Genomic DNA, 23,217 nt, shown 5'->3' with positions numbered 1-23,217 from the left:
AATATATATACTCCACACAGCTAGTGAACACATACACACACACACACGTTATGCCCAGATTTGGCATCATGACTGGTGTCTCCCCATCACAAGATGGTCTCTAGTTTTAAACTTTGACTAGTTTAACACATGCCAATGACATCTGCTTTTTGCTGTACCCACTTATCCTATTCAGGATCATGAGGAGCTGATTTGTCACTAATCTATCACTGGATTGACAGCAATTTCCACTTCACATAACCTGCATGGTTTTGAACTCTAAACCTCGTAGAGAGAGTTCCCGGGTCATGTTCAAACACGGGTCCTGATAGCGAGGCAACAGTCCTAACCACTGAGTCTCCGTGTCACCATGATCAAATACTGCAGTACATGTACCAGTGAAAAAGCCTGGAACTATGTAGAAGTGATAGTCGTGGCTCTGCTTGGTAATCCCCTCAGCGTAAGGTCATATAGAATACCTCCTGCATATCAAGGCTGCCGTGTTAATCCAGCCGTGTTTGACAACTTCCCTGCATTAGATCTCTTTGCTCCAGGTTTGATTTCTCTCCATTTCCTGTTTTCATCTCTTGCAATCCGTTGATGGCACTCAGACAGCTTTGAGATGTAGCTTCATTTCACACCTCCTTTTCATCCATCTGTGCAATAGGCGCACACGCATTCGCAGGTGCTGTTCACACTTACACACACACACACACACACACACACACGGCTGAGATTAATATGTTTGTGTGTGTCTCGTCTTCACACTGAAACATACTCACAATTCATTAGCAAACTGCTGTGGTGATGGTTCTCTTTATCATATCGCCGCACAAATGAATGAAAACAACAGTTGGTGTAAGGCATCATTTACTGCCTCAGGTCAGACATTGTTGGTCCCAATCGTTTGAGCATTATGGTAGAAATACATTACATTACATTACATGTCATTTAGCTGACGCTTTTATCCAAAGCGACTTACAATAAGTGCATTAAACCATGAGTCCAAACTCAGAACAACAAGAATCAAGCAAGTACAATTTCTTCAATAACGTTAAACTACAGAGTACTATCCGTAAGTGCCATTTAAGTGCTACTAAAGTGTTAAACAACAAAGTGCTATCGGTAAGGGACATTTAAGTGCTACTAGAGTGCTACTACGGCTCTACCTTCCCTATTCAAGGTATAGTCGAAAAAGATGTGTTTTTAGTTTGCGACCGAAGATGTAGAGACTTTCTGCTGTCCTGATGTCAATGGGGAGCTCGTTCCACCAATGAGGAGCCAGCACATGGGATAATATATTTTTTTATCAAGTGACAGTTTTGAGAAAGTGCATTATTTTTGCAAATATAACAAATATGTGCTCCAAACGTGACATAAAACAAAATGACATAAAAGTGTATGTAAAAGCAAACACTAACTAAATAACTCCTCACCAAACATAGCAAAAACAACCTTCCTTTATGACTCACAATATCACAAGTTAAATTGTGGTAGAAAGAGAAAAGGCTAAATGCTTTTGGCAGGCTAGTTACCACTCTATATCTCTCCTTTCATTTATCTCAGGTGGGTGGCCATAAAGTAAAATGCCTCTGGGCCAAACACACTTTAGAGCTTACCACTTGTGAGCAGAAGACTCGCAGGTTAAATCTGCACGCCATGTCTGCACTGCACGGTAATGGTTGTGAAAAGTAAAGAGAATTATGTAAAGAAAATGTCATTAAAGGTTCAGTTCACAGTAATTGAAAAGTACCTTTAGTAAGCTTCTTCCCCTCTCACACTCTAAGTTATTTATTTGGATGTCATGTTCTGTCTGGTTTTGGTCGCGTTTCCTCTCTTTCCTCTGCCGACCAATACCTTCAGATTCAAACACATTTGAAAATCAATTTACGTGGTTCTCATCTCGGAGCTCTTTTCTAATTGATTTGTTGCATTGGTCATAGTGGACTATCTAGTTCACACCACAGTCTGAATGACACATTATTTATGTATTTTGGATGAATGTGGTCCTTAAATGAAAACAGTGTACTTTTCTGGATTCAATCTCCCACAAAGCTGTTTTCATAGACATGAAAAGTAACATGACAATCAGTATTACCATCTCTCTTTGGTCATGAATATCTAAAATACATTGTATTATGAAGCCATATACATAAACAACTTCAATAAATATGCATCACCCCCACTAAACAGCATCTGGTTTCCTCTTTCTGGAACATGTAGTCCTTTGCTGTCATTCTTTGTTGTGAATGTAAATCAACTTTTTATTATCATACCATCATACACAACAAAGCACAACGTGGGGAAATGTAGCCTCTGCATATAACCCATCCTAGCATTAAGGACATTTAACCCATCCTAGCATTTTGGACACTTAACCCATCCTAGAATTTAGGACATTTAACACATCGTAGAAGTAAGGACATTTAACCCACCCTAGCATTAAGGACATTTAACCCACCCTAGCATTTTGGACACTTAACCCATCCTAGAATTAAGGACATTTAACACATCGTAGAAGTAAGGACATTTAACTCACCCTAGCATTAAGGACATTTAACCCACCCTAGCATTAAGGACATTTAACACATCCTAGCATTAAGGACATTTAACCCACCCTAGCATTAAGGACATTTAACACATGCTAGCATTAAGGACATTTAACCCACCCTAGCATTAAGGACATTTAACACATCCTAGCATTAAGGACATTTAACCCACCCTAGCATTAAGGACATTTAACACATCCTAGCATTAAGGACATTTAACACATCCTAGCATTAAGGACATTTAACACATCCTAGCATTAAGGACAGTGACTATACAGCTGCCAGGAGAGCAGCACTCCAAGGGTGAACTGGTCACCTCCACAGCTACCAGTCCCTGTACTTGGACTTGAACCCCTTTGTTTCACAAACCAAGTCCCCCTGGACTGAGCTGCTGCTCCAGATTGATGCAGAAGTCATATCATGTCCACCAATCCCGTTTGAGGTGTTTAAAACGCATCGTAGTGATGATGGATGGAGAGTTTTTGATTATCTCCAAGCTCCGTTGAATAGGTGCGACACACTCCCAGATGATGTGTGCACGCATCACAATCACTATTCAAACGCAGGGTGTTTGGGTAATTATTGACTTCTGCTGTAAACTACAAATCTAACGGTGGTTCATTACGAAAATGTCCGCACGGGACAGTCTCTGAAGCTTTGAGGCGTGACACTAGTCCTCCTGGCGGGGACGTTCCCTATGGACCGCCGTGACAATAACACTGAATAATTTAATAAGCAAACACACACCACTCTGTCTGGCTTGTTAGCTAATAAAATCACATCGTATTAAAGGCTTTGCTGGTTTTTCACCTTGTGTATATAATGTAGTGATGGCTGCGGCAGAGACGGTAGCCCTCTGGCACGAAGCTCCATGTCCCCAGGCTAACAAGCCTGACTTGTTTTGCATTAGCCACAAGACAAATGGGAGGTACACCTCCAGCATGGTGATTAAATCACGCAGATAAAGCTTATTGGGAAGATGTACTTTATACCTGAGAGAGGGAGGGGGGGGGGGGGGGGGGGGGGGGGGGGGGGGGGTGTTGACTGATATATTTTCTGCATATAATTATAATGATAAACTGACATTTATTACAACAACAATTTCGAGAAATATATGCTTGATTCAAGTCAGTCTCTTTTCATACCATTGAACTGAAGTGGGACTCTATTGGGATATGTATTTTACGCCACGGTAAATTCCGCAGGAGTCTCCTGTGAGGAAGAAAAACTACAACCTGATGGTATGGCAATCATTTTAATTATTTCAGATTTGTGTCTAAAAATTGTTGTCAGTTTGGAATAACTCAAAGTAATACAATACCCATGAGCCCATGGCATTGGAGAATAAGTCAGTCAGGTTTATACCGGAGCTTAAGTAAATTCAGAATGATTTATAGTAACAACTGGAAACCACAACAACGCTGCTGAATTTATCCAAAATTACCGACAAAATCTAAAAGTGCACAAATTCCATCCCTTTTGCTGTATTACTCATACCCCAGAGGATAAAAGTCCATACACCAAGGAAAATATGCATTGTTAAATTCTTATGGAGAAGGGTTGTTTTTAGTTTCTCCATACAAACAATTAAGTGGCAAAAACACAGGCTCAGGTGTAGTTGAGCTAACTCACGGACTCCATAGCAACATTAACTTAAATCCTGATCAGCCCAACTGGAATAAGAAAAACTAAAGAATTGACGCAATACATGAAGATTGGCTTCATTCTTCACAGTATTGAAGCGTTTCGAGGAGTTTAAAATATGTATGTGCGGGCAAAAACTATCAAATGTTAGCTTGTGAAATGGGAGTGTTCAACCGAAGAGAAAAATGATCAAAAAACACTTTTTCAAAAGGCGGGGACAATTCCCTATTTTATGGTTTGGATTGGAGGAGCATCGTTGCCTGATCTTTGTGATTGTTTTTCAATTAGGATTATTTGCTTAGATTTTGCACTAAATGCCTGCACATAACGGAATTAAAAAAGTAAAAATATAAAGATATGGAAAAGAAAAAAATCTGTCTTATGCTGTTTTTTAAAAAAACCTAGAAAGATAGAGTGATGTCACATTTATTAACGTGTTGGGGTAAACATGTGCAGATATCATATTGTCATTCATTTTCATTGAAGTTCTCTTTTTCCCTGTTGGTTCCAATTATATTTCTGTTGTGCTCCCCCTCAAAATATCAATCATATTTTTCTATATTATCTTTCCTCAAAACATTTTGATACAACATGTTTCTTATAAAATGAGCTACAAAAGGCTTTCCTTTTTTAGCCACTTGTGTTTAGGGTTGACCGTGTATCACAAACAGTGCGTGTAAAATATTGAGAGAGAATGCTCCCTGAATTATTTTTATTAGCGCCCTTTAAAAAAATATGCAAAACACTTCGATAACAATAAAGTTGAATCTGAATCTGAAATACTATGTGCACAAAAACTAGTCTACACAGGAAGACAAAAAACAGGCAGAGATTAAAGAAAGCAGGAACATGAAGACTAGGAACTCGCTGGCATGACACAGAGGACGAAGACGAACTGGCCCAGAGACAGATGAGCACAGGGTTTGAATACACCTGGGAGGTGTAGGTGATAACACAGCTGGGTTCATTCAAACAATCACAGTGGCACACAAAGGCAGGAAGTGAACAGATCTGAAAGGAGAGGAGAGTACCACAAAATGAACAGGAATTAATGATAACTGATAAAACAAGGAAAAAACATAACTTCGGCGACAGGACGAGACATGGCCAAATTGTTGTAATTGAAGAGGACTGTAAACTCGTGATTGAGGGGGCCGTGCAGCAGGAGTAGCATTTGACCACCGTCCAGCCTGCTCGATCTCTGGGTTCATTCACAGGAACCGAAGTTACTTTGGATACGGCTTATAGTGCATTAGTGCAAGACACCAGGCTGTTCCTGCGAGGTATCAATGGGTATGAATGATTAGTTAAATGTCCTGACATGGTAGCCCCTCCCATCAGTGTATGAATGGGTGTATGATGTCATGTAGTGTTTTCTGGTCTGAAGACTAGAAAAGCACAATACAAGTACAGTCCATTTACCATTACTATCCCAGTGAATACAGACGGACTAAACGACTCACGGGACAAAGTGTCAACTTCACTTGTAATTTTGCACTGGACGTGATGGTCACCATCGGTTTTATGTTTGTGTGACCCATCAGACCATTCTCAAAGCATCAAGTAAGGCAGCTTGGTCAGTGCTCCTTGCGTTTGTATGTGATGCACCCGCCGGCGGCATTACGGGCAGAGTAACTGATGTAGATTAAAGAGGAAGGGCGGGAGGGGAGGTGCATAGGTCGAACAAAGCAGGAGACCGGTAGTCACTTACGTAGTGAAGTTAATATTAACCATGCTTTTATTCTTAAACCGACAAGGTTTTGTAGCCTAGATTTCTCTCTATTCTCTTCAAACTTCCTTTGTAAACGAAAGTATATTTTTAAAAGACATGTGAGGAGCGTATGTTGACACCCGGTCACTGAGATGTGCAAAAGTGATACTAGGAGTGTAGGTATAGCGGAGTTTGAAGCTTCATGTCACTGAACAAGCTGCATTATTTGACCCATCCACCGCCCTTCCTGCCTGCCTTGTGTGGACTGTTGCACGTTATGTTATATTATACGTTGCTCTACCCACAGCTGGGTGCAATGTATACACATGTGACCAAGCTGTGTGGAATTGTTCATGTCAGACAGAAAGCCAAACGGTCTGCAACCGGCTTCAGAGGTTCTTCAATACTGGATGTAATAAATACAAATTTAAGTTGCAAATCTTTGGAGACCACTTAGCATAAACTAGCCCCCTTCACCCATCACAGGACTGTACATGTCATTTACCAACTCAAAAAGCTCTTTAAATAACTTTGAAAATGTTAACTTTGAATCTCACAGGATCATCGGGTAGTCTTGATGAATACCATGAAGTAAATATAGTCTTGCATCTCGAACAACATTAACATGTTAAATGAGTATGCCCTCTTTAAGTCGGCTATTTAATTTTACAGAACTGGGATGGTTACTGTGCACGTCCGTGTCCTGTTCCCCAGGGTCCTGCAGCGCAGCTTCAGTTTGATTTGTTGACTCCGCACTGTAGAACAGAAAATGGGCACCTTCACTACTGTAAGCTGTTATGTGATGTTTCTTGCTGACCCAAACCCGCTCCCCTTCTTTACTCGCACAGATCAGAGAAGTGAATCAAATAGAACAATGAATGTCTTGTTTTCTGTGGAAGGGTGGTGTAGTGGTCTGACAGCGCCTGCAGGGCTCTCGCTCTCGCTCTCTCTCTGGGGTTTGTCGGAAATTTAAATATATGTTCTGCAGCAGTATACCAGGGTCACGTGACTTTCGCCTTTGGGTTTGAAAGAGGAAAGTCATTATTCACACAATAACTGTCTTTTAAGGGAAAGTAAGTTTTGTGTTGTTGTGGGGACTGTCTCAGAAGATCACCAAGAGGAACGGAAGGAGAATCAAGAGAACACACATCATATAACCCTTAGGGTTAAAATAAGTGAGTTGGCCTTCAGATCTGCTGCATTTTGCAAGTGAGCCATGTCTCTGAAGTGTTGCTGTTGGCTGAAAACTACATTTGAACTAGTTTCTTATGCGGGTGAGGATGAAAATGCTGTACTTTTAAATATAATAAAGGGCTACTATGACCTAAATATGTGAATGCAGCTGGATAATTTAGAAAACAATGAAAGACATGATTAAATAACTTTGTATCAAAAGAACTCAAGGACCAAAAGGGAACAGTTTAATAACTACACTGACAATAGTTCCAGTCCAGTTGTGAGTTGACATGTTGGGCTTGGCTATATATATATATATATATATATATATATATATATATAAAATCTTTCCAGCATGTTCTGGGTCTTCCCCAGGGTCTCCTAAGTTGGGCATGCCCGGAAATCCCTCCAGTACGAGGTGCCCAGAAGGCACCTGACGTTCTCCACCCCCAATCCACACTGCTCCTCTTGGATCTGAGGTTCGACAAACAGGCGGAGCCTCTTTTCCAACATCCTGGCATAAGCTTTCCCCAAGAGGCTGAGTAGTGCAATATCCCGATAGTTCGAGTGCCCCTTTTTGAAAATGGGAACTGCCCCCCTGACCCCCATGAGACATTGTTGGGCTTTTCTTTGCTGACACACCTTTCAATGTCCAGCACCTTCCGCATCTCAGGGCGGATCACATCCACCCCCGGCCCCTTGCCTCCAAGAAGCTTATGCTTTTTATGCTTTTTCTTATGGGCCTGCCACCCGACCCCGATGCTTATCCCTGCAGGTGGTGAGTCCACAGGGGGGCTGCTCCATAGTGTCGCTTCGGGGGGTGAGCCCAACCGGGCCCCATGGCGAACTCCCCCCCTGGGTCTGTGCCACAGTTTCCCTGGTCTGGGAGAGGTAGCTAAAGTCCGTGGGCCGCTATTCATCAGGGTTTTTTGAACCACTCTTAGTGTGGGCTCTCCCCCGAGACCTGCTGGCCTTGGGAGACCCTAACCCAGTGGATGATGCCCCAGACAACATAGCTCCCAGGATCACTGAGCCACTCAAACTCCTCCACCCCATTAAGGTGGCAATTCACAGAGGAGTTTCATGGTATTCGTGTTTACCAGATGATAAATAATGGTGACTTTAGCCATCCCCTGACTCTTCTTTTAACATCCATCACATCCATCATGTTTTATACTATAATGCCAAAGTAACATGCACTTGCAAAACTTAAACTTTTCCAGTTCTGCAATAAATGATATAAGAAATATTTCAAATCAAAATAAAATCCTGTTTACAGTCATTAAGGAACTCTGCCTTGGTCAGTGCATCTGACTTTACCTTCTTGATCTGGACATGTCGGGTGTTTTTCTATGTATCATTGCTCATTACGTGCCGTGTTGCCTACTTGACTGCACAGAGCAGCCTCTCCCTTTTAATATCTGCTGTACTTTATGGCTGACTGTCCTCCCCGACAATATACATTTATAAAATAGATATAGGAACTGGCTACTTCCTGCATATGCTACATGTGGCTATTATTTCTCAGTTTCAAGTACGTTTATAAAAAAAAGTTCTAATATAAACTTGATTTATGGATTGTTAGATAATAATACACAAATACAAAGAACATGCGGGTAATAAATCGCAGACTGTGCGAATGTGTAAATAAACGGATTTATAACATTATTGTCTCATCTGGAGCATGATAGCTCTGACTATAATTACATGTGTTTATTCTGTGAAATTAATGTGATGCAGATTGATTCTTATGGTGTGACACAATATGTTAGCCATATTCTATCAGCTGTAAACCCTGGCGGTGTGAAAGGACTTGGGATGAAATAGAAAAAAAATCTATATAGAATAAAAGTATATATTCTCCTCATATATTCATATCATATATGCACTTACGTGTGTCAGCTTCTTGGGCCGTGTGTTCCAGTGTGACATGTCTGAGTCGTGTCTTACAGTCACAGACTGGATGCAGTGTTACTTTGCTCCAGTTACTTTAAGGTACGCTGTGGGTGATTATAAGTAATGGAAGAGAATCTTCTTAGCGTTTAGAATTATGATTTCAGATTTCAATTTAGACTGAATAAATCTTAGCAACACAATAATTAAACGGAGTGCACACGGCAAATTATAGTCAGATCTAGCATGCTCAATATGAATGACAATGTAAATCGGTTAACGCTGTTATTTTTTTAGCCTGAATTATATGTTGAACTTCTTCATATTTCTCTAATATTATAGTGTTATATTTGTAAAGTGTGTCACTCTGCTGACAGCAGACTTGTCCATCTTTGTGATTGTCAGATGCTGCCAGATTTAGAAACTTTAAATTTACCGAGTTGATAACTAGGTAAATTCTTTATTTATGACGAATGTATTGTCTCCAAAAAACTGAACTTGCCATGAAATGTGATTACTTTTAATCTTTAATTAAATGCTCTATATCATAGTTTGTTGTGTGTGAGGAGCCTCTGTATGTAGTGAGTAAGATTGTATCCCCCCTCCCCCCGCCAAAGGAGGAGACTCCCAACTGAAATCCCTGTGTCATGTAAAGTTAACAGTGTTATTATTGCTGATTTAGGCAGCATAATGCATAACAGAGCAGGTTCATTGTGGATTTGAACCTTTCAATCTGTAGCCAAGACCATCATCATTCACTAACATTAGTGCTTTGAGTTGCTTGAACATCACCATGAAAGCTTTATTACAACAATACTACTTGCTAAGATTAGATATGTTAGGGAAAAGAAATGAAAGATGGATACACAATGCATTCGTTAATGCAAATTGTAATCTTGATGCTAATTAATTGTATTTGAAAGGAGCATTTAGGAGATATTGATCTTATCCTGGTGTTAAAATGGTGATATTGTATACATTAAACAATGAATAACTTGCCTTCACGAACCCACACTGAAATGGCAAACGTTGCGTAGAAGGCTCATACACTTCCAGATGCCATCCTGTCCATCTTGAATGTGTCTTAGTGTAAGCAATTACATAAATTACACAAATCAATTAATACAGTGTAAATATGCGCCCAGGCAGTAATGGAGAGGATTACTCACTCACCATGTTGATCTAACTAAGGCTGATAGTGGTTTTGGCTGGCTCTTTTCACCCCATCACCCCACATGACTCAATGCTGCCTAACATACTGCTGTGGGCCTTTCTGCTCTTGTGAACAGTGATTGTGATTTGCAGAACAAAAAGCATGACTACAATCTACAGATTGTAAAGCATCACTAATCTACAGCCATTTCAAATTTGATGACAGGATTAGCCAGCAGTTTTTCCAGATACGACAAACTGTGAGCGTTCTTCGACGGAGGCAGGCTCATGAAAACTTTATTAGGTGATGACTTGAAAGGATCAGACAGCGGAAAGCTGGTTTTTGCTATTGCTAGAATATTCTGACTCAGTTTGGCTAAACAAAAAGGATGTCACACATTTTGAAATGCTATGGATGAATGTTTGTAGACTTGTTACTATTTTGGTTTGACAGCCATTCATGGCATGTACCCATTGCGCTTTCCAAGATCTCTCGTATGGTTGAAGCACAATCGGCTCTGAATCCCTGTGTCGAGGCTCTGGGACGCCCTCTCTGCCTGACTTGGAGCGTCGGTGGTTATCTGACTCTCCGTGTATTCACAGCCGTTGCTCTCGCCTTATCAGCAGTCTGAAGCTTGCATGCTCAATCGCCTGATTTGTCAAGGGTGACTCCGAAAGATTCTGATAGGCACTCCGCAAATCACCCAGTTGATCTAAAATATCGACCAGCCACAAAAAGTCATTACACACAATAATGGCGGGCAGGACCTTGAAGATGTGACTTAATTAGGTTTCAAATGGCTTCAAAAATGCCTTCAAATCGGCTCCCCTGGAGAGTAATGTGCTCTTGGATTTTTTCTCCATGATTACAGGTGTAGAAAGTGAAGCACAGCGCTACTGACAACACCGCTGCTGATCCTAACTATGGGTGATAGCAGCAGCACAGACTGCAGAGATGTACGTCATACAAAATCACACTGCTCCTGCTATTTAGTATGCTCGTCCGCTTCAGCCTACATTCTCCTCACAAGCGAAAATGACTGAGGCAGACAGAGAGCATATAGCTCCGCTGCAGCTGCAAAAAAAAGTTAAAGCAAATTACATTTTTCCTAATTAAATTTGGAAAATTATTTAATGCAAATAGTCCTGCAGGCCGTGATGGAGCTGTTGTATTGGCAGTATTTAAATGAGGGCTCTGCCTGTCATTGTTTCTTTAAATCATTCAGAACATTGCTGAGAGAAAAGTAATTCTTCATTAACCTCCGACCTAGAATTTCCCTTCACAGCAAACCACAGTGTGGCTTTTAAAATGAATGCATGTGCCGTCTCTGAGTTTCTCTTTTTACTCATGATGCCCTTCTGTGTCTCCTCACAGAAAACCAAGATCTCCACGTATGATAAGATGTGGGAGTTCATGAGCAGTCGGAGGCACTCGGTGATGGTGAAGAACATCGACGAAGGCATCCACCGGGTGCTCACCTCAGACTACGCATTCCTCATGGAGTCCACCACCATTGAGTTTGTCACCCAGCGCAACTGCAACCTCACCCAGATCGGAGGCCTCATTGACTCCAAAGCCTACGGGGTCGGCACCCCGATGGGTATGTATGCTACAGTTACACACCGTGTTTTGCTGAGGAAAATCAGAAACCCTCATGACTGCAACATGCCCTACATGTGCATTAAAAAAACTACGGGCTACACAAAGTTATTGAGTTGCAGTTCTTTGTGTTGCAATAAGAGGCGCTGCAGTAGGCACCAACAGGACCAGAGTCCTTCACTGCTGTCATGGTGGCCACTCGGCCGGTGTCTCCGTTATGGTGCGCAGAGCATGTATGAGCTCAGGAGTTGCATAGGACGAGCGTTGTCATGTTTTTTAGCATAATGTACTCACATTTGTTCCAAGATTAAAAGCATCAATGCACTGAATGCAACATTCCACACATTGAATGTGTAAAGAGGGAGGAAGGCCCATGCTATAGTCTTCCATCAAGTTTCTTGAAAATGTGGCCTGTATTTCTTTCCTTAATCCTGCTGACAAACAAACAAACAAACAAACATCCTCCAATGAGGTGAAAACATAAAAATATGATCAGTCTCAATTTTCCCTATAATCACAACCAAATGACCAGCCTTTCAGGAAACATCTTGACAATTTTTTGAAAAACTATTACAAAATTACAGACCCGTAAAATAAATTCTAGGAGTTTTGGTTTCTTCCTGTAAGATAATTAATATTTCTATAGAATGTTGACAACTCTATTGCACATTTAAAGCCACACATTCCTAAGGGTAACCCATGTGGAGGAATACTTAGCAGGGAAAATCCTGAGGCTATCTCCTGCAGGCAGAGAAATGGTGTTACATAAATAGTGGGAGGAATGGGGAGGGTGGAACATTACACTGTGTGTGTCTGGAGGTGCAACATTTGATTATGGGGCTCAGCAGCAGATTGTCATAATCCTGTTATGAATGCAGTGAAAAGAAACACTCTGGTTAAGTACCTGCAGAATTATAACTGGCAGACAACTTCACATGATGACCTCATGCAAAAGGCTGCTCTTGAATCATGTTCATTCCCTAAAGTAGTTCCTGCAGTGTTTGTGCCTCTTGCAAACACGGCTTTTGAGCAACATGCCGTCTCAATGAATGCAGAGTAATGAATCTGAAGCTTGAAAGCGCTGGCTACATGGAAGGCATGTTATAACGGATGTTTTCAGTTCATTTAATAAGCACCTGGGACACATTAGGAACATACTATAGGAAACGGACGGTGATGCTGAAGTTATCTTTTTGCCAATATATAGCATTCATTTGATACAGAATTGCTGATACAGTCTGTAACACCTGCAGTGAAAGTGTCTTTGCACATATCTGATTGTGATTTATTTAGATCATTTGGTAGTGAAAGCAGGCTGTACAGCAGATGACATGAACCCTTCCTTCACCAATTATAAAAAGGGAAAAACAAGGCAATTGTTCTTGAATCTTTTTTAGATTTGCTGTTGAAATTATCTAAAGAAACTAGTTCCTGAAAACATTTGAGATCAGTGGCAGACACTCAAACCTTAAAAGCCAGCTGCATGTGGTGGTACATCAGCGCACAGAAAGGTTACGAGCATGTAGGGCACTGCATCTCGTTTCCTCCAGTGGAAGGCCACCCTAGGCACTTTTTCTACGTTTCTTTGGAACATGGGGGAACCAAGGAGAGTCACACATGCACCTGATGGACAACCACAAGCAGAGACAACCCAAATGCAGAGTCATAGTCAGAGAGAATAATGATACTTTTAATTAAACACAAAGTCCCAAAGTTTCCAAAAAGTAGGCAGGTACAGCTGGCAGATCACAGCAAACAGAACTCCATGTGGCAACCAAGACAAAGTGACAAAAGACAAGAAGGGCACAGAGACTACAGACACAAGGAAAGGAGGGGACAGGTGACAGCTGGACTGATGAGGAACAGGTGAAACTCATAAGGGCGTGGCAGGAAAACAGACAAGGGCAGGAAGTCAAACCAGACCTGACACATTAGGAGAGCGAATTTACAAAAATAAAACAGGAAGCAGACTATGAAAAATCCCAGAACTAGGAAAGGAACAATAGTGCTTTTGTTTGGGACTTATAGCGGCGGATTTATCCACATTTAGAACTCTATAGTGTGTATTTGTGGCAGCAGGACGGTGTATGTGATGAAGGGACATGTCTTTCATGGAGCTCTATGATGCAGAGGAAGAATAGACATCAGGCTTTGATACACACTCAATGCTCGTTAGTTTGATTGGTATATTGTTGGTTTGGGTATTTTTAGAAGATTTGTTGTTGAATTTAATATAGAACATCACTATATTTTCACAGTGGTGTGGTGAATCACATTCAAGCTTTCACTGATCCATGATTGTCTGGCACATGTTCAACTTTACCCTTAATATCCAGTCTTGGCTCTTTTATTTCACTTGAAGTAAAGGTTATTAAATCATCTTTATCCTCACTGTCTGAGAGTATCCTGATTACAGCTATTCATTGTAGCAGTAATCACACCCAAGACTCCATGTTACTTATGGCTCCATCGTTCTATCAAATGGAAATACTCCAAAACTCAGCCTGACATTTTTGGTATCTGAGATCACCACTAGAATAAAAACAGACCAAAGACCCAGACATTTTGAGATGAAAATGGTCACATTCATCGACATTTTCTACAATTGGCAACAAACAAATATTATCAGCATGCGCATTCAGAAATCTCTGTATGTGGAGAATAGATGACATCCTGTGGCTGTTTCGTCCCGACAAATCAGGGAAGTGTCCTCTGGGACTGTGAGCGTTGGCAAGGTCATTTGCTGCTGTTTGTGTATGCTCTGCTGGTCAGCCACACAAGGTAATTTGAGTGACTGTTTTGCTGTGTGTGAAAACAGTGGAGGTTAGGGTATATTTGCTCTGGGTGATTGCATTTCTTGACTGATGTGCTCCTTTTGAAGGTTTGCTGTGTGTGTGTGTGTGTGTGTGTGTGTTTCCCAGTTTGGTGTTGTGTGTCTGCTTTCATGCCTAGATTACTGTATACATCTATTCATATTCTACATGTGCACGTGCGTATGCCACTGGAAGAAAGAAAAGAGGCTTAAGAGGGTGAGTGGGATGAAGGGGAAGTGAGTCCTCGCCTGTGGCAGCTTGTGCACCACACAGATTGTCCGTACCAAAGAAAGGAGGGGTGTTTGCATCATTGCTCCCTGGTGGCCCATTCACATGCAGTCAGAACAAGGTATTTAAATTGCTAATCCTACCCTTTTAGTACCCTTTACCATATGCAGCCGGTATTCCCATGTAGCCGGACCATTTAGCATGTATCTCATTGACTTGAACAGAGAGTAGGTGTCGGCCTGCATTAGAACTTGGGCCATGATAGAGCCACAGCACTCAGTGATCGGCCTCTTGGCAGCTCCCTCAGCTCCGTAATGGACAGACTTAGTTCACCCCCCAGCTGTTAGTCATAGCTCATTCTAATGGTGCGTTTACTGCATGAAACCTCTACTGGCAGCTTATGTTGATTCTCAGAACAATATTGAAACATAGGAAAGGCTGTTGTAGCACAACAATGGATCCTGTTTGTGTCAGGAGAAGTGCAGTAGTTATTCTTAAGTAGTTATTAGGGTCCTCGTGACGACTTCGTCATAGAGGAACCTATTGTTTTTCATAGAGTTATTGTTATTTTCTCTAAGGAATGTTGCCCTTTTGGGGGCTTTATCATATCCAGAGTTGTTAAATTTGACATGCAGTTCAGGACTCGCGAAACACACAACATTTTGGGGGTCTCGCATTTTGGGTATTAAAGAATTTCTCTAAAGCGGCCCCTTGAGGTAGAAAGCCCACGCTTTTTGCTAACAATGACCGATTGACTTGAAATTTGGTGGCCATAAAATGCACCTGATTTTCTGCCATTTTGAATGTTGTAAAAAACACTTTTTTCATTTTCTCCTAAACGCTTGGTCCGATTCTTAAAAAAAGTTCTGTGGTTCATTATTGGTTCAATTTCATCAACGGTTATTTTAAATCTTGTTGATATCTCATTGCGTTCAGAGGATATGGACTAATGAACTTTGACGGGGTGTGGCCTAATATGTAGAGACACAACTTCCAAATCACGTGGCCTATCCTCACCAAATTGCTAGCCTATGTCCACATGGCCTCCCTAAATCTACCCTAATATTTTCATAATATTTAAACATTAGGTGACGCTGCAATCAATCGCAAATTTAGCCTTTTTTCACCTTTTGGGGAGTTGTAAAATAGCCAACTCTTCCTAGAGATTAAACCCGATTCATTCCAAAGTCGGACAGTATGATCTTGAGACCTTAGCAGTGAAAATTATGGGATTACAAAATTTTTACGGCAAAAGAACACCATTCGCCAAGTTTTTTTAACTGGGCCATACATTATGTAATCTGCTACATATTTCTCATATGTCATGACATACTGACACTGAAGACATCCATATTATCATTTTAAGTTCTGGTCATAGTGCCACCTAGTGGCAACAGAAAGTTACAGGTTTTCTACTTTTATACTCTTCTCCTCACAGATTAATCAGATCCCTCTCAAAATGTGTCAGAATAGACTTAAGACCTTGATAATGCTTCACGGCGAAGATTGTATGGATTCGTTGAAGGGTGGCGAGTCAGAGCATCGGCAAATTAGATATTTCGCCGTGACCGAATAAACCAATGTAACATGCTTGAAACATAACTAAACTTAGCACACACATTTAAAGTCAAAGATGTAGCTACCTTATATGATTGTAATGCTTCAGAATGTCAATATGGCTCGATAGCGCCCCCTACTAATATTAATTTAAGCACCCCCAGCGCAACCTAAAATCAGCTATTTTGATTTGTGTGTGATTTTTGTGTCAATTTGTTCATGCTTTAGTCTATTCAACTCCTCTTAGGTAAATCATCGTACAGACTTAAAATGTGGTCAGTACAACCTAAATACCTTAGTAATTAAAGTTGTTTAAATCTTGTTTGGTAAGTTTACAAAATTTCAACAAACCTTCGTAAAATTTCGACGAAGCAGCCCTCGCAGTAGGTTTGACATAGAAATACAAAACTTGGTAGGCGTTAATTTAAAAATAACCATCCATGCTCTAAACTGTACCAAAAGTCGGCAGCGGCAAAAAACACCATTCACTATGAAAATGGAAGTTGTCGTCATAGAATGTAGTCATAGAAACACCTACTTGAAAAACATTTCACATTTTATTCTCTAAAGTTATAAACATACTCTAGTAAAAAATTATGATTCATGCAACTGGGTCTTTAGCCCTGCGGTTTATAACTATGGTTTGGAAGGAGGAGACCAGTGTCCATGTCCCAGCTGGGACTAATTTCTTGCATCACTTCTTTTTACATTTAATTTACATGACGTGGTCTATACACGTCAAATAAAAGTGTACATTTCTTTTTTATAAATGATGCTATTTTAGCACTAACACTAACCTCTTCAGAAGCCATTGTTGTTGTTTAGAACGAACAGTCGCCCAGCACAACAGTGACCGTGGAGGCTGGTACATTGCGAGGGGGAAGCAGCAGAAAGTGAAAGCAGAGTGAACGTAATAGTACCAGAAGGCATATTATTTTGGCGGGGGTCTATTGACTTTTGGTCTTCTCTGTTTGTGTAAGTCTGGGTAAAATCTCGATGGGCCAAAACAAGAATTTGCGTTGGCTGCCACATTCCATCAATTGTTTATCATTATGTACAGATTTTAGCCAAATAATGCCTCCTATATTGGATATCTTTGGACCCTTTGATCATCCACTGAAGTTGTGTGAGTCGGAAGAATGTTTGGCTGCACAGCATTTGCTTGTATTGACTTGTAGTTCAGTAGTTAAATAGTCTGTACACAGACAGACAATCTACTCAACCTAAACCTAACTAAATGACACAAACAGAATGCAACTATATAAGAACTGTGATGATTGTTAACCCGTCTGTCTGTCACTTTGATATCCCACCAATATTACCGGCTAGATTACCGTGAACTGAGCTGTAAATATTTACGACGATCAAGAAATTAGTATGTTTAGCAACGTCCAATAATAAGGCAAACGCAGCAAAACTGAGACAGGCATTTATCTATCTTTCTATTCACTCAACAATTTCTGATATTTATAGTTTTCGATATCTGAAAAGGCATATATATAGATGTGTTGGAGGAGAACCGGGTGTGGATCCATACCATCATGCTGTGGTGAGAAAGTGGGGAAAGTGGTATCAAGCCATCCCGAATTTATACTGAAGAAAAACCAAACAATTAAGAAGCAAATATATTCCCCTCATCATGGTCATTCAATGTCTCACATCTGTCCTAGAGACAGCAGCATTGCCGTCTGCTGGGATCCAGACAGAGGAACGTCTGCCCTCCATAACCATAGTGTGAGGTCAAGATAAGTGTTGTTCTTTTCAGCTCTTTGAGCTTGTGTTTTGGCAGGTTTTACTGTACCGGATGCTCTGTAGCGGAGAGAGCTCGGACCTGAAGCTGGGGACACTGTGTTTTAAATATCTTCTTACCAATATTAGTTGTTTTCTTTTGATGATATGCCATGTTTACTTTTTTTTAAAGGCATTAAATGCAGTCACTACCATCACATCTTGTATTTGCCAATTTTGAGCCGGCAGCTTGAGCAGCCACCGTCTCCTCCTCTGCCCTGACTGAAGTCTCAGGAGGCTCTGCATTATTCATCATCCTTCTTTTCTCTTTGTCTCGCTCCCTGATGAGTATCAATCTTCATTTAGCTTCATTAGGCTGCATTAATCAAACAGGGTTCGGGGAAGTGTCTGTGCTGATTGTCAGCAGGCTGCTGTCCTTCCAGTCGTCTCTGCTGCCTCTTGCCGCCGGGCTGTTCAGCTCCGCCTCATAAACAGGAAGGGTCATGAATACATTTCTGTGAGATAGAAGATCTCCAATGCTGTGACCTGCGGCGACTTACTCCACCTCAACCCCCCGCCGGTTTCACCCCCACCATCCGGTCACACTCCGGGATGTGTGTGATGGAGAGCGAAAGGATATTAGACTACACACAGACTGAGGAATCAGCATTCGCATACATTTTCTGGAGGCCCTTTCATTTAAAAACATTTACCACAAATTTTCCAAACTTATACAGTGGAGATGACATGCCATATGACCGAGGAGAGAGATTTTGATACAGGATACAAAAAAGGAAAAACTGAGACGCATAATAGTCTCTAGCTTTTAGACCACATACTTTTTCATGAGTATAGTCACTCCATGAGTCCTGAGAATATACCCCCACCCCCATGAAGATGAGACATGGTGGTGACAATCTGAAGAATACTGAGCCTTTTATCTTAAATCTTAATGGATGTCATGATTAGCCTATTAGACTGATCCAAAGTGTGACACACTCAGCTGGTTCTGATGAAACAGTCCCAGGGCATTTTGTGAAATAGTCACACAATTAAATAGAATCAGTCAGATTTTCCGTTTTCTGTTGTGTTGTTCGGCAGAACTTTTTTATTTAAACAACATTATGTTACAAAACGTAAGTTGGCTTTAGGCAACAAAACCACTGAGTTAGGCTTAGGAAGAACATCATGTTTGGGCTTAAATACACTAGTTACAGTGAAGTTTTCAAACATCAACATTTTTGGACATCCAAAGTCAAACACAGGTCTCATGGTTAAAAGCTGGTTTGTTGGGAGGTTCCTCGTGGGTTCTAAATAGGTTCCTGGGGACAGGAATAGCCTCGTGCAAATGATCAAAGCATACGATGTACAATGAAAAGGTCCACATTTGATTCATGTTATTTGGTGTGATGGCCACTGCAATAATGGATAAAATAGATAAATAATGAATTTTGAGAATATATCATTTAAATGTAATCAGGAAATTACAGACTCTGGCTTCAGAGACACACATTGGGCCTTACAAGAACAACTCGTAAGAACAAATGTGTTCTAAAGTGGTTTGTTCGAGTGATTTAAAGGATTTCCCTGATTACCAATTTCTGGTATTTATAATTTTCTGTTTTAAGCGTCAATTAGTCTGCTGTTAGCAGTTCTTCACTAATGGAATGTGTATTTTGTTTATTATGTTGACATTATTCTCTTTGACACTGCAATTTAAAATATAGGCTGATATAATGTATGTAATTAGTCTAACGATATCACCATTAATTTGAATAGGCTATTGATGTTATTGTATAACACTACAATATCAATATTAAATCTTAAATGATTTTCCCGTTGCAGTCATCATGGCCGTGCTGTGGTGAGACTTTATTCATATGGAACCATTTCAATCAGGAGACTTGTGTAGATTTGAAATTTTGTTTATTACATATACGTAACATTTTAATTGTTCAAAGTCTTTGGCGATTGGACTCCATCCTGACGTAGGATAATCAAGGGGCCATGATGCCAACTGATATGGCAAGATTCCCCAAAAAGATAATTTTATGTAAATAAAATAAATCAATACCTTACCTAAGGCCTCAGAAATTGCCTCAGCAAAAAGAGAAAGCTTTGAAAACAGGAAAACGGTCACGGTAGACCAGGAAAATAACGAAAGGTTACATTAGACCGGCAGATACGAAACGGGCACGTTAGACCGGCAGATATGCAGTGGTCACGTTAGACCAGGAAAGAAGGAGCGCTCACGTTAGACCAACAAATACGAAGCGGTCACGTTAGACCTGCAGATACGAAGCGGTCACGTTAGACCTGCAGATACGAAGTGGTCACGTTAGACCTGCAGTTACGAAGCGGTCACGTTAGGCCAGGAAAGAAGGAGCGTTCACGTTAGACCAACAGATACGAAACGGTCACGTTAGACCGGCAGACACGAAACGGTCACGTTAGACCAGCAGACACCAAACGATCACAATAGACCGGCAGATACGAAACGGTCACGTTAGAACAGGAAATAAGGAGTGGTCGCATTGGACCAGGAAAGAAGGAGCGTTAACGTTAGACCAGGAAATAAGGAGTGGTCACGTTAGACCGGCAGACACAAAACGGTCACATTAGACTGGCAGATACGAAACAGTCACATTAGACCAGGAAAAAAGACGCGATCACGCTAGACCAGGAAAGAAGGAGTGGTCACGCTAGACCGGCAGATACGAAATGGTCACGTTAGACCAGGAAATAAGACGCGGTCACGTTAGACCAGGAAATAAGGAATGGTCACGTTAGACCAGGAAATAAGGAGCGGTCACGTTAAACCAGGAAATAAGGAGTGGTCAAGTTAGACCGGCAGATACGAAATGGTCACATTAGACCAGGAAATAAGACGCGATCACGCTAGACCAGGAAATAAGGAGTGGTCACATTAGATTGACAGATACAAAACGGTCACATTAGACCAGGAAATAAGGAGCAGTCGCGTTAGATCAGGAAATTAATTTCAGCTCGAACTCTCACTTAAGCTCCATTTTTTCTTTATTTCTGTGACATTAGACTCTCAGGTGACACAGCATTATCACCAGAATGATTTTCTTCCATTTGTTGGCTTTAGCGGGTCCCTTAATTCTGCTGTTAAAATTATAGACTTTCTTTTATGGATCTCTGAAGGCACTAATGTTATTATGCTAATTTACAGTCCTCATAAAGGCGCTCATGTAGGTACAGGTGGCATTCATCTTCTTTACGCTTACTATTATCTGAAGTTAAGAGTGTATGAGCCCATCGTATGATTAAGTGTTCTTGCATGAGATCCATTGATTTTCTCCTAAAATAAGGCTACCACAATTTCTATCAAGCTCTGTTCAGACATGTTATGAATGGTGTCAGTACTGTGTAATAAAGTAATTTTACTCAGTTGAAAAGAAATCAGGCAGGTCACGACAATTGCCCCAATTCAAGAACAGCTTATGGACCACTTACTATCAGGTTTAGACTGATGGAGAGAAGAACCTCGAATCAAGTGGCTAAAACTACGTACATGCTCGTTGTAGAGACCCCAGTGTACAAATAGTTAACCAGTTTAGAAATGTATATTTAAGTCAATTTAAAAAAACGGGAAAAGAGAAGAAGGAACCCTGTATACAGAATTAACATAATAAAAGCAAAATGGCAGAGGATATAATAGAATGAAAATAAACAAGTCTTATTCTAAATATTTGACTCCTTTCTTTACAAGAATTGTACAAAGGCAATAAAGTAATTCTTGAATATTTGTTATTAGATACGAGTTCACGGTTACTCACAATTCCTCCTCAGGATTGCATGTTTCATCACTCGTAGACTTCTTGCTTCTCCACTGAATATTGCATCTGTACACCGTCCCCCCCTCTGGCGTTTTGGAGAACACTTATCGAACAATGTTGAGCATGAATGTAAAAAAAAAAAATGTATACCACAGAATTTATAATACTTTCCATTTCATAAAAATCCCCGGAATAGAATCATTTCAAATATATAATATGTGTGTGTGTGTGTGTAAGTGTTTATATATGCTGTTCTTTGTCTAAACATGTAAAACCAATCGTTCTATATGTCTTACAAAGAGAGACGCTCTTGGTGGGATAAAAATACACATCTTCAGGGTGTAAGACATTGCAGCACATTTGAATATTTTTTCTTTCTTCATTGAGAGACAATGCATCCGGGATCGGTGCGCTGTTACTCTGCTTTGATCTAGCAGATTACATCTACACGTCTTCTTCAGAATTCAGCATGGCCTGTCACTCCGCTCCACACTCCTCTTTGAATTGGAGAATTAGGCGCCTCTTTTATGGGCACGCATGCAACTCACAAATTAACATCAGCACATTTCTCCATCTATCAGCCAACCAGATACTACATTTGATTGATTGTCACATACAGTGGATGTTGTCTATCATCACTGCAATGCACGCAGCATCCTATTTACATTCACACATAAACTAAGTGAACTGTTTTTTGTTTTCTTTGCATTGCGCCCGGCAGAAATGCGCGTTACTTGCGTCAATTTGGTTCTTTGCAATCTACTCGCGCAAACAATTCGCTTTGCATTTGGTGTGAACGCAGCATAAGAGTGACTGTTATTTATTCTGTTACAGTTGTAATGGTTGTTACATTATTGCTTTAACTTTAATTGTTTGATCTTTTTCTCTCCTTAACCAAGACATGTTGTTGCCTAAACCTAAGCCATTGTTTCACAATCTTAACCACATGGCATTGTTTCTACAACTGTAATACACAGCTGATACGAAACACATTTAAAAAACCTGCGTTTTGCAGAAACACAATGCCAACATTAGTTTTTTCTGTCGACTTGGTTGTTTTATTACTATGAACTGTGCCCCCTCTTCTAGATATGCTGGAAACTACTCAAGAAGGAAGGAGCTTTAAAGAAAGTGTTCAATGTTTTGGGAAATACATGGATTCACTTAACAGGAGTAGAAAATAAGACTGATACCTGTCAGCATAGTTAATATGACGTTACTATTCATGAAGTTCACTAATTAACCTGTTATAACTAGTTTGTTAAATATGTGCAAATACCAAAGGGTGAAAACGAGAAGTGATCGAGGTCTTTTGGTCACTGTGATGTTGCCAAGCAACCTACAGCGACTCCAGGATGTCTCTGCAGCAGGCAAACCAATAGCA

At 40.6% G+C, this 23,217-nt stretch overlaps 1 protein-coding gene across 2 annotated transcripts in view; it reads left to right on the top strand.

The window, feature by feature from the left end:
* grik2 (glutamate receptor, ionotropic, kainate 2) overlaps positions 1–23,217 on the top strand; it is a 220,370-nt gene that overhangs the window by 172,574 nt on the left and 24,579 nt on the right. For both annotated transcript variants that reach the window (XM_034528752.1, XM_034528753.1), the window contains exon 14: positions 11,480–11,705. In XM_034528752.1, the coding sequence (XP_034384643.1) occupies positions 11,480–11,705 (226 nt within the window). The remainder of the gene's footprint in view (positions 1–11,479; positions 11,706–23,217) is intronic.

Source organism: Cyclopterus lumpus, chromosome 25 (genome assembly GCF_009769545.1).
Source record: "Cyclopterus lumpus isolate fCycLum1 chromosome 25, fCycLum1.pri, whole genome shotgun sequence".
In the NCBI taxonomy this organism is placed as follows: domain Eukaryota; kingdom Metazoa; phylum Chordata; class Actinopteri; order Perciformes; family Cyclopteridae; genus Cyclopterus; species Cyclopterus lumpus.
The sequence above is the reverse complement of the archived record's forward strand: the minus strand, read 5'-3'. Positions and strand labels throughout refer to the sequence as shown.